Source organism: Salmo salar, chromosome 10, assembly GCF_965601325.2.
Source record: "Salmo salar chromosome 10, fSalSal1, whole genome shotgun sequence".
NCBI classification, from domain to species: Eukaryota; Metazoa; Chordata; class Actinopteri; order Salmoniformes; family Salmonidae; genus Salmo; species Salmo salar.
The window spans coordinates 21253440-21265260 of record NC_138300.1 but is presented as its reverse complement, the minus strand read 5'-3'; the positions used below and the strand labels follow the sequence as shown (position 1 = coordinate 21265260).

At 42.5% G+C, this 11821-nt stretch overlaps 1 protein-coding gene across 1 annotated transcript in view; it reads right to left on the bottom strand.

The window, feature by feature from the left end:
* Window positions 1-5041: 5041 nt before the first annotated feature.
* LOC106613737 (yjeF N-terminal domain-containing 3) overlaps window positions 5042-11821 on the bottom strand; it is a 76430-nt gene continuing 69650 nt past the window's right edge. The window contains exons 3-6 of the mRNA XM_014216300.3: window positions 10714-10824; window positions 8234-8347; window positions 7866-8016; window positions 5042-5787 (exon numbers count right to left, since the gene is read on the bottom strand). Coding sequence (XP_014071775.3) covers window positions 5591-5787; window positions 7866-8016; window positions 8234-8347; window positions 10714-10824 — 573 coding nt within the window. The 3' untranslated portion in view covers window positions 5042-5590. The remainder of the gene's footprint in view (window positions 5788-7865; window positions 8017-8233; window positions 8348-10713; window positions 10825-11821) is intronic.

Sequence of the window (11821 nt, the reverse complement as noted above, 5' to 3'; positions counted from 1 at the left end):
ACCTCAGTGTAGTGTGATTGATGACACCGTAACTACCAAGAGACAGGCCTGACAACTGCCTAACAATAGCAATCAAATTGGCCATAACCCAAAATATACAATGTGGCTTGGTTTTTGTCATGCTATTTATCAAAACAACTGAAAAGGTTAGTGCTCCCCGGGATCCTTGGGACATCGCTACCCTAAACCATAACCCTTACCTAACCCTAACCATTTTAAATGTCAACTTCAATGGGATAATGTCAGAGTTGGGACGTCCCAAGGATCCCGGATAGTTAACTACACTGAACAAAAATATTATCGCAACATGTAAAAGTGTTTTGTGCCATGTTTCATGAGCTGGAATAAAAGCTCCCAGAAAAGCTAATTTCTCTCATAATTTTGTGCACTAATTTGTTTACATCCCTGTTAGTGAGCATTTCTCCTTTGCCAAGACAGGTGTGGCATATCAAGAAGCTGATTAAACAGGGTCTTGACCTGACTGCAGTTTGGTGTCATAACCGACTTCAGTGGGCAAATACTCACCTTCGATGGCCACTGGCACGCTGGAGAAGTGTGCTTCTCACGGATGAATCCCGGTTTCAACTGTGCTGGGCAGATGGCAGACAGCGTGTATGGTGTCGTGTGGGCGAGCGGTTTGCTGATGTCAACATTGTGAACAGAGTGCCCCATGGTGGCGGTGGGATTATGGTATGGGCAGGCATAAGCTATGCACAACCATACAATTGCATTGTCTATAGCAATTTAAATGCACAGAGATACCTGGATAAGATCCTGAGGCCCATTGTCGTGCCATTCATCCGCCGCCATTACCTCATGTTTCATGATCTGTTTCATGATCTGTACCTCATGTTTCACAGATCCTGGAAGCTGAAAATGTCACAGTTCTTCCATGGCCTGTATAATCATCAGACACCCATTGAGCATGTTTGGGATGCTCTGAATTGACATGTACAACAGCGTGTTCCAGTTCCCGCCAATATCCAGCAACTTCGCACAGCCATTGAAGAGGAGTGGGACAACATTCCACAGGTCACAATCAACAGCCTGATCAACTCGATGCGAAGGCGATGTCGCACTGCATGAGGAAAATGGTGGTCACAACAGATACTGACTGGTTTTCTGATCCACTCCCCTACTTTTTTAAGGTATCTGTGAAATCCATAGATTAGGGCCTAATGAATTCCTGTCAATTGACTGATTTCCTTATAAGAACTGTAAATCAGTAAAATCTTTGAAATTTTAGCATGTTGGGTTTATATTTTTATTCAGTATATTTTTCTTGTCTATATTAGCTGGACAGCTGTAGTCATGCCGAGAGTTTTTGAGCTCTTCCATAAACTGTCATGTCGTCGCCCATGACTTACAGCAGATCTGCACATTGTTTGTGTACTGGCAGACAGCATGACAATGCCAGATGGTCAACTTCTGGTTTGGCTTTGTAACTTTAACAACTGCTGATTGCACGATGGTGCGCTGCCAAATAGGGAAGTGGCGTCATGCCATTCAACAAACACTCACTTCAAAACACAGAGAGACATGCTTGTGAGATGGAATGCACTGAATAGTTGCAAATGCATCATTAGCAATTGTAATGATGTGTAGGAATGATTCTGTAAAAGTCCCTCAAGCAGGCAGGATAATTCCATGCAGATCTGTAAAACAATCTGTTCTAGTCTACCCTCTCACTTAGATGATCTGCCCTTAGTTTCATATCACTGAAATCCAGAGCAGCCTGGTGATGAACTGTATTAGAACATGTCTCCTCAATGACATTAGTATTGGTTCTTTAAGTGATAATGCCAGAGAAGCCGGGGGGATATACAGTACTGGCACCGGTGTTGTTCGTGGAGGGCCGGCAAACCATGCTAATATATCCTCCAAACACCGGCTTCGAGGGCATTATCACTTTTATACAACGGGTTATCAACATATTCAAATAATGATTGACATATTTTCATTAAAATATTTATTTTGATTAATTTATTCAGACTATTTCATCCTTCCATGAGATATAGTCCCGCTCCTCCGCTCTCTCCACTGGCTTCCAGTTGAAGCTCGCATCCGCTACAAGACCATGGTGATTGCCTACGGAGCTGTGAAGGGAACGGCACCTCCATACCTTCAGGCTCTGATCAGGCCCTACACCCAAACAAGGGCACTGCGTTCATCCACCTCTGGCCTGCTGGCCCCCCTACCTCTGAGGAAGCACAGTTCCCGCTCAGCCCAGTCAAAACTGTTCGCTGCTCTGGCACCCCAATGGTGGAACAAGCTCCCTCACGACGCCAGGACAGCGGAGTCAATCACCACCTTCCGGAGACACCTGAAACCCCACCTCTTTAAGGAATACCTAGGATAGGATAAAGTAATCCTTCTAACCCCTCTCGGTCCCAAAGCACAAGTTTTCTGGAGACTTGTGGGAGGAGTGCTGATGACCTCGCCCACTGTTTGTGCTTTCGGTAGCCTGATTGCATCCAGACTGAGAAGAAATCTGCACACAATGCATCCATGACCACCTCCTGAAGTGGTCAGCTAGATCTGAACACAATGCGACTTTTGTGCGTCTAGACCCGTCTTTTCAATGCGATCTTTGTGTTCTGATAGCAGAAGTTGCATGTAAGTATCAAGTGTAGACACGACCAGACAGCAAGGTTTATACAAATCTCCGCTATTGAAAACCAATTGCTAGTCTAAAAGAAATGGGAGATAATGTCTAGATGCTTTTTATAGTGGAGATCAAGTTTATAAATTGTCTGGCTGGGCTGATGAGACAGTGGATTGCACAGTGAGATGGAACAGAGTAAATAGCTTTAGCTTTAGCCGGTGGTACAGTGGGGGAAAAAGTATTTGATCCCCTGCTGATTTTGTACGTTTGCCCACTTACAAAGAAATGATCAGTCTATCATTTTAATATTAGGTTTATTTGAACCGTGAGAGACAGAATAACAACAAAAAATCCAGAAAAACGCATGTCAAAAATGTTATAAAATGATTTGCATTTTAATGAGGCCATTCCTCCTCCTCCAAACACGACGAGTTGAGTTGATGTCAAAGAGCTCCATTTTGGTCTCATCTGAACACAACACTTTCACCAGTTGTCCTCTGAGTCATTCAGATGTTCATTGGCAAACTTCAGACGGGCATGTATATGTATTCTTGAGCAGGGGGACCTTGCGGGCGCTGCAGGATTTCAGTCCTTCACGGCGTAGTGTTAACAATTGTTTTCTTGGTGACTATGGTCCCAGCTGCCTTGAGATCATTGACAAGATCCTCCCGTGTAGTTCTGGGCTGATTCCTCACCGTTCTCATGATCATTGCAACTCCACGAGGTGAGCTCTTGCATGGAGCCCCAGGCCGAGGGATATCGACAGTTCTTTTGTGTTTCTTCCATTTGCGAATAATCTCACCAAATATTGTCACCTTCTCACCAAGCTGCTTGGCGATGGTCTTGTAGCCCATTCCAGCCTTGTGTAGGTCTACAATCTTCTCCCTGACATCCTTGGAGAGCTCTTTGGTCTTGGCCATGGTGGAGAGTTTGGAATCTGATTGATTGCTTCTGTGGACAGGTGTCTTTTTTACAGGTAACAAGCTGCGGTTAGGAGCACTCCCTTTAAGAGTGTGCTCCTAATTTCAGCTCGTTACCTGTATAAAAGACACCTGGGAGCTAGAAATCCTTCTGATTGAGAGGGGGTCAAATACTTATTTCCCCCATTAAAATGCAAATGAATTTATAACATTTTTGACATGTGTTTTTCTGGATATTTTTGTTGTTATTCTGTCTCTCACTGTTCAAATAAACCTACCATTAAAATTATAGACTGATCCTTTCTTTGTCAGTGAGCAAACGTACAAAATCAGCAGGGGATCAAATACTTTTTTCCCCCCACTGTAACTTGTGGAATAGACACCGTCTGGAATGCGATTTTAACCAATTTGCGTCCAGGATTAGACCCACCTGTTGTATAATATATCTTAATTCTCTTCCACCCTCTAAAGACTATGAACTTTTAAAAACTTTGAATATCCTTAATTAAACATAAGAAACTTATACATGAAAAAGTGTCTCTGAAAATGCAGAGGATCAGAATGAGAAATATGAGATGTAAATGTTCAGCTGTACTCCAAAAGCCTCTGGGCTCTTTGCTCTTGACAGGTTAACACCAATATTTATTAAGGGATCAACATTCCAACACTGACTTCCTACACATGGCGCTAACACTTAGAGGACACTGCCGGGTTTGCTATAAATACACTAGCTCGTACATAAACAGTCCTGTACCCCATTTACATCCCTTCACTGGCCTATTATGAACATGTTTAGAGACAGGTCAAAATGATGAGACATTCCTCATTAACTAATTACCACTACACTGCTTTTTGTTTACCAGATTGGTTCCCAAATTTAATTCAGTTGTAAACCAATAAACCAGACACCTTGTTTTACTGTAGCATCCCAAATATAAAAAAAGGCCTCCCAAATTCATACAGAGTATGAAAAAAGGCTTCTCAAATTCATGCAGAATATAAAAAAAGGCCTCCTCAAATGGATATGACAAGTTCTGATTTCACTCCATCGACTCTGGTTTCAGAGAGGAGAGTTATTCAGGAAATGATTCAGCATGTAATATAATCTGTTTAATCTCCTGTCTGATCTCCTCTAACAATATGGCTTTGTATGGATTTGTGTAGTTTACTGTGTGATCTCTATAGTTATAAAGCATACTGGCAATTTCATCCACCAACACAGTATAGATTCTACCAAGTTTTCACTCCTGTGGAAGATTTAGAGCTCTATTCAATCTGTAATCCACGATAGAAATATCAAGGTAATGTACGATTGAGCCAACATATGCAGTGTTTAATGTGAATGTAGTCTCCGCTAAGGCGGGAATATTACTTTTAAATTTCAATCACGCTGTAAAGCTGAACTTCTGAGATGCGGATTGAATAGAGCCCTTCACTGTCATGATTACCTTTAAATCTTGTCAGCTGTCATCTTTCCTACTTTTCTTACATCGAATCACATAGGAATCAAAACAAATAACGACTAAATTAGATACTTTATTGGACAAAGAGTTAACTCTACAACTGCCAATCAATGAACAGGTGTTACTTGGATTAAGGAAATGCAGTAGTGTAGACTGAATAAAATAAAAAAAATTAAAAAAACAGCTGATGGAAAGTACAGTTCTGTGACCCAAAAACCAAGCATTCTTCAATAAGAAAAACAAAACAAAAAAAATAGCACTTAAGTCGAGGGTTGCATTCATCAATTGAGGCTGAGGGAGAAAGAACATCTTGAAACTATGCTAGGAAGAAATCACAAAAAGGAGAATGTCGAAACTCACATGGAAACTCCTCAAACCATTTCCAAAACAGACATACAACTCAGACCACCCACAGATTCTAAATATCATCTTTCTATTGTATATGAGTGGATTCTGGCTAAGGCGCAACCTCCTTTAGTCTACATCCATTGGAGAGATGGCACATGAACGATAAAGCACAGTAACAATCTATAAAATACAAAACATGTAAATATATTATCCATATTTATCCAAAATGAGGACTGGAGGGTATACTGTAGATGTTACAGTTCTATAAGACAGTCTGTGCCTGGGTATTCTGGCAGGTTCAGATCGTATTTCTTTTGGATGTCATAAGGCAGGAAGCGTCCTGCTAAGAAGTGCTTCCCCGAGAAGCTGGTGGCGCACTTCTTTGGTGCCGTGAGCGAGATGAGGACGTCTGGATTGATCCCATCTGAGGTCACCTGGTCCACATCCCAACCTTTGACAGACAAACGATGATCACCATTTAAATTCCACCTCCATAGTTAGAGCAACAAATCGGTTGACATCTACTGGCTAAATGTCATGTGACATAACAGCAAGGAGAGAGTGAGTATCTCACTTGATCTTCTCCTTTCAACTTTAAATCGGCATATTATATCTTACAGATGAGAAACCTGCTGGCTAGCAGCATTCCAAAAGAAATTGGGAGAGGGTATGATGTAATGGACAGAGCCAGATGCCAAATGGATGTACTACACTAAGCTACATGCTTTACTGTCTCAGTCCATCCAGGTTGGCCTTTACCACTCCTAGCTCGACAGTGTTGAGGTTGACTTGAGGTTGATCTGACGAAACCTATTGCAGTTGCAAATGTGGTTGTGTATTGTGGTACATGTACAGGCTTTTCTTTTTTATTACTAATGAATGTTTAGCTCAGAGGTAAACCCCATTTTGAGCAGTTTTCTGTACATTTGTGGATTTCTTCACATTTTACTGTGTTATAAAGTGAGATTAAAATTGATTTAATTGTCTGTTTTTGTCAACAATTTACGCAAAATACTCAGTCAAAGTGGAATGTTTTTTTATGGGGGGGGTTAATACAAATTAAATAACTAAAATATAGTTGTTATATAAGTGTTCATCTCCCTGAATCAATACATGCTAGAAACACATTTCACATTGATTACAGCTGTGAGTCTTCTTGGGTAAGACTATAAGAGCTTTGCACACCTGGATTGTGCAATATTTGCCCATTATTATTTTCAAAAGAATTGTTGGGGATCATGGGAAGACAGTGATTTTCAAGTCTTGCCATAGGGCGGCAGGTAGCCTAGTGGTTAGAGTGTTGGGCCAGTAACTGAAAGGTTGCTGGATCGAATCCCCGAGCTGACAAGGTAAAAATCTGTCGTTCTGCACCTGAACAAGGCAGTTAACCCACTGTTCCCCGGTAGGCCGTCATAAGAATAAGAACTGACTTGCCTAGTTATATTAAAATGTAAAAATTGATTTTCAAGCAGGTTTCAGTCAAAACTGTAACTTGGCCACTCAAGAACATTCATTTTCTTCTTGGTAAGTAACTCCAGTGTAGATTTTGCCATTTGTTGTAGGTTATTGTCCTGCTGAATTCCTCTCGCAGTCTCTGGTATAAAGCAGACCGAAGCAGGTTTTCCTCTAGGATTTTGCCTGTGCTTAGCTCCATCCCGTTTCTTTTAATCCTGAAAAACTCCCCAATATTTGCAGAGGTCAAGCATACCCATACCATGATGCAGTCACCACCATGCTTGAAAATAAGGAGGCAGTTACTCAGTGATCTGTTGTATTGGATTTGCCCCAAACATATGGCTTTGCATTTAGACCAAAAAGTGTATTCCTTTGCTGTATTTTTTTCCCAGTATTACTTTAGTGCCTAGTTACATACAAGATGCATGTTTTGGAATATTTTTATTCTTCTTTTCACTCTGTCATTTAGGTCATTATTGTGGGGTTACTACAATGTTGTTGATCCATCCTCAGTTCTCCCATCACAGCCATTGAACTCTGTAGCTGTTTTAAAATCACCAATGGCCTCAGTAACATCCCTGAGCAGTTTCATTCCTGTCCTGCAGCTCGGTTCAGAGGGATGACTATCTTCGATGTGTCTGGGTGGTTTCATATATAATCCACAGCATAATCACACACTTGACCATGTTTAAAGAGATATTCTATGTCTGATTTGTTATTGTTACCCATCTACCAATCACGCCACTTCTTCATGAGGCTTTTGAAAAGCTCCCTGGTCTTTGAAATTGAATCTGTGTTTGAAATTCAATACTTGACTGAGGAAGTCAAATTTTACTCCTGAACTAATTTAGGCTTGCCTAACTAAACAAAGGGGCTGAATACTTATGCAATGATTTTTTTTCTATAAAAAATACAATTGAAATTTTCTTCCACTTTGATATAACAGTATATAATGTATTTTTCTTCAACCAAAAAAATGACAAATACATTTTAATTCCACTTTGTAACACAATAAAATGTGATGAAATCCAAGGGGTCTGAATACTTTTGAAAGGCACTAGCTCTCAGCCTTACCTGAGGGCATATCCACACTGGCGATGGGGATCTTGACCTGCTTGAGGGTGACTAGGATGCCAGCATAGGGCTCCTTCACATCTGTGTGGTCAGTCTCTGGCCCCAGGATGGCATCGATCACCAGGTTATAGGCATCGTTGATCAGCTGCACCTGAACACACAACCCAAACTCTGATCAATATCTAGAAAAGAGCTCTACATTGTTCTCACAGCTCCAGCAAGCTCAGCCGGGGCCAAATCCTACAGTGAGATGCAGGTGCTCAACTCATGGTGCACTTGCATAAATCAGTTATATTTGCAAATGTCAAGCTTAATTCAAGGATGAATGTGTCTATAAATGTCTTATAGTCCTTTTTGATGTTGCTGACCTCTGTCGGGAGATAGGAGAGGAATGGGATGTCCATCTTCTCACACTGAACTGTGAAGTCTTGATGAATGGTGTTAGGAGTGCGTTTGGGATAGTAGATGGTGGGCTCGTACTCCTTTTGGAAGGAAGGAGAGATGCGAGAGGGGAGAAAGAGGGGGAGGTAGAGTGAGAGAGGGGTAGGTAAAGAGAGAGAGAGAGAGAGAGAGAGAATGACAGAGTCAGAGGAAAGGCACTGTAAGTATATAAAAATGAAGTATAGCAATAAATAAATGCCCTCTAACAAGGAGAACATTTATGAGAGGATGTACGTTGCTGTTTTTCCTGCCCTCTCTCTGGTCTGTCTGTGTATAGTATATCAGGGCTGGACAGATAGACAGACTGACAAGGCGCCCCTCTGATTAGCACAGCGCTGTAGGCCTCTAGCCCTCAGGTCTGGAGGATGACTGAATTACACCTCCATGGTTAATGATAGACGTTTAGGGAAAGCCAGAAACCTGTGGCTTGTGTTGTTAAACGATGGCCACCCGTGATCCCCACTGCTAATGGACTTCAATCCCAGCAATAAATAGTCTATGTGAAAGGGCCTCAGTGTGCTGCTGCTGTGCTTTCAGTGGAAGGCCTGGCTGGTTAGATGGTTGCGTAAGGAGGAGGTACTGTAAACTAGGCAGTGAGAGGTTTAGATCTCTCCATCGCTGACTAACTGGCCCTGGTCAGATTCAGATGGGGAAGTGGTCTGTCACTCCAGACGTCAGTCCACACGCTCCTGAGAGACATTAAACCAATCAGACCTCAACATCGGGCCAGAGAGGCCGGGGAACGGGCTACTGACGCCATCTTTCGTTGCTGCAGCTAAAGTACCCAGAGAGAGATGTCCCCTCTGGGTTGGCAGCGACCCCTATGTTGACCGCCTAGTGCCCTGACCTAGAAGAGGTTACAATCATCAACGTCAGACGTACCTCAGGGACGGAGGCACCGTCAGGATGCTCTCTAGCGTCAACAAGCGTCATGGAGCAGGAATACAGGAGACATGAGGACTATGACTACAGGTTACAGACAGGTCACAAGCCTTTTCCTGTTGATGTTAAGCATTCCCGATATTGAACTTCCTCTCACTGAAGGCTAGCATTCTGGTTGGCCATGAAGGAGCATCATCCCTTTAGTCACAGTCCGTTGAGATTCACGTGGTTTTGTCAAATTGGAAACAAAGACCACATTGTCGAATCTCGGGGATTCATGTGTCATGTGATAAACAACTTGATTCTTTCAGGCGTTGAGGCCAAGGTGTTTTTTCTTCATTAGAAACATAAAATAACCACATGATGTTCTGAAAGAACTGTGGAACATCATGTGCATCCTCCCTTGCGTGAACAACAAGTTGTAACGAACGTTCAGTCATAATGAATCATATTCAGACACAATCTGACAAAGATGAACTTTGACTCTTGGATTATTTGTCTTTTCCATATGCAATATTTTGGTTTGGCATTTAACAGTGGAAAGAACCAAGGATGCATGCCAAACACATGCTAGCTCGGTGAACACGGATGGCCAGTTCAGGGCCGCGGTGCAAATCAGTCCGGCTTAGCTAATTTGCTCCGGGGCTAAATAGTCAGCTACTCTCTGTTTAATTGAATCTACAGTTCCCAGATCAGAGCTAAAGACTGTGGTCTTATCTGCTGCGGTGCACTGCCTCTTTAAAACCTGAACTAGCAAATCCTGCAGGGAATAAGAGTAATTCCACGATCAGGAATTCATCGACTGATGATTTGTTTTCTTTGGATCAAAGTTATGTGGAAATGCTTTATGCATTCCTGGGATCCTGGTGTAAAATATATCTGTGTGTTGACCCCAGGCCCAGTCGCTGCCCCGAAAACTTCACAGACAGTCATCTTACAACTTTAACCGATTCTGTCAACATGGTTATAATCAGAGATATCGACGCTCCATAAATCTGGCATCTCAGACACATCTGGAAAAGTTATATATATATATATATATATATATATATATATATATATATATACACACACACACATTCCGTTCCAAGGCAGGGAAACCAAAACACATCTATGGTTTCCACCACATAGAATAAAGATAGTAGATCACTTGTACATCCTTATTCAGATTGTTTTTAGTTAGTGTAATCATCTGTAATATTGCAATTAATGCATTTACACCACAGAACAGCATTATCCACAGTCATGCAAACTAATGTGACCATGACATCATGTTACATTACCCCTGCCAACTGTAACCAGACAGTATTTAACGAGGGTAACGTTATTTAATGAGGGTCACAATGGAATGATGTCATTGACATTTTCAATCCCGTAATGGATCAATTAATCATGACTCAGATTACTATTTATAGGAGTTTAAATGAAAATCTCCTAATACTGCAATTAAACTGTTTTCTGATATTGTCCACATGGCCATGTGTGTGTGATGGCTGGCGGGTGAAGTCTATTGTGGTATACTTACGAATATGCGCAGGTGGCGGGCACACACCAGGCCGATGGAGCCATTCTGGTCAGGACCACAGACCACCAACACTGTCGGCTGCTTCTTAGCCAGGGATGTCAGAGGAAAGGCCTGGAGGGAGGTGATTGAGTGAGTGACGGATGGAGGGAGGGAGGGAGACAGAGAGTGAGACAGACATCACCAACTAGCCTAGCAGACTCATTGTCCAGTGGACAGGTCATTCTATCCGCGAGGCTGACCTTCCATCACTGTCAGAGACTCTCTCCTTCGCGTGCCAGGGAGGCCATGCCATGGCCAGGGGAAATGTCACCCAGGTCTTTTTTTAAAGACAGACAGCCCCAAACTCATTAAAATAACCCTGACAGGAATGGAAACAATTCCAGAGGCGGACTCCGCAGGATGCTCCCTTTAAATAACACACTACTTTCCATCAGGCCTGAGCCATGAGTTTCCCCACTAGGCCACTGGCATCTCCACCTCTCTGTTTTACAGGGGCACAGCACATATCCCAGTAAATCACCTCACACGTCCTTAAATGAGGCAGCAGGTCTCTGCCACTTTCCTGTTGACTTAAGTGGTCTAATCTTCCTCCTCACGCTAGTGGAGGCTGGCGGGAGGAGCTATAGGAGAACGGGCTTATTGTAATGGCTGGAATGGAATAAATGGAACAGGGAGACAAACATGTGGTTTCCATATGTTTGATGTGTCCAATACCGTTCCATTTTTTCCATTCCATTATAATGTGCCCATCCTCCTATAGCTCCTCCCACCAGCCTCCTCTGCTTCACACACACCTAGATAGAACCAGTGGGGGAGTGAATCATGTAGCTAGTGTTGCTAGCTACATCACAGCCAAGAGTGTCTCACCTCACAACGCCTTCAACCAACCAAATGTTGGGTAAAGGCCGCTATAACCGGAACTCTAAATGGAGGGGTATATTACCGGGCAACAAATGGAGCCGTACTCTAATTGCAGTATTCAATTAATACAGACTTGAAAGCATTAATTACAGTAATGATGCTGGGAGAGGGGAGACAGCAGCCATTATCTCTAACATAAATGTTCTGTCTGGGAGCAGATACACTCTAAATTAGATGGAAGAAGGAT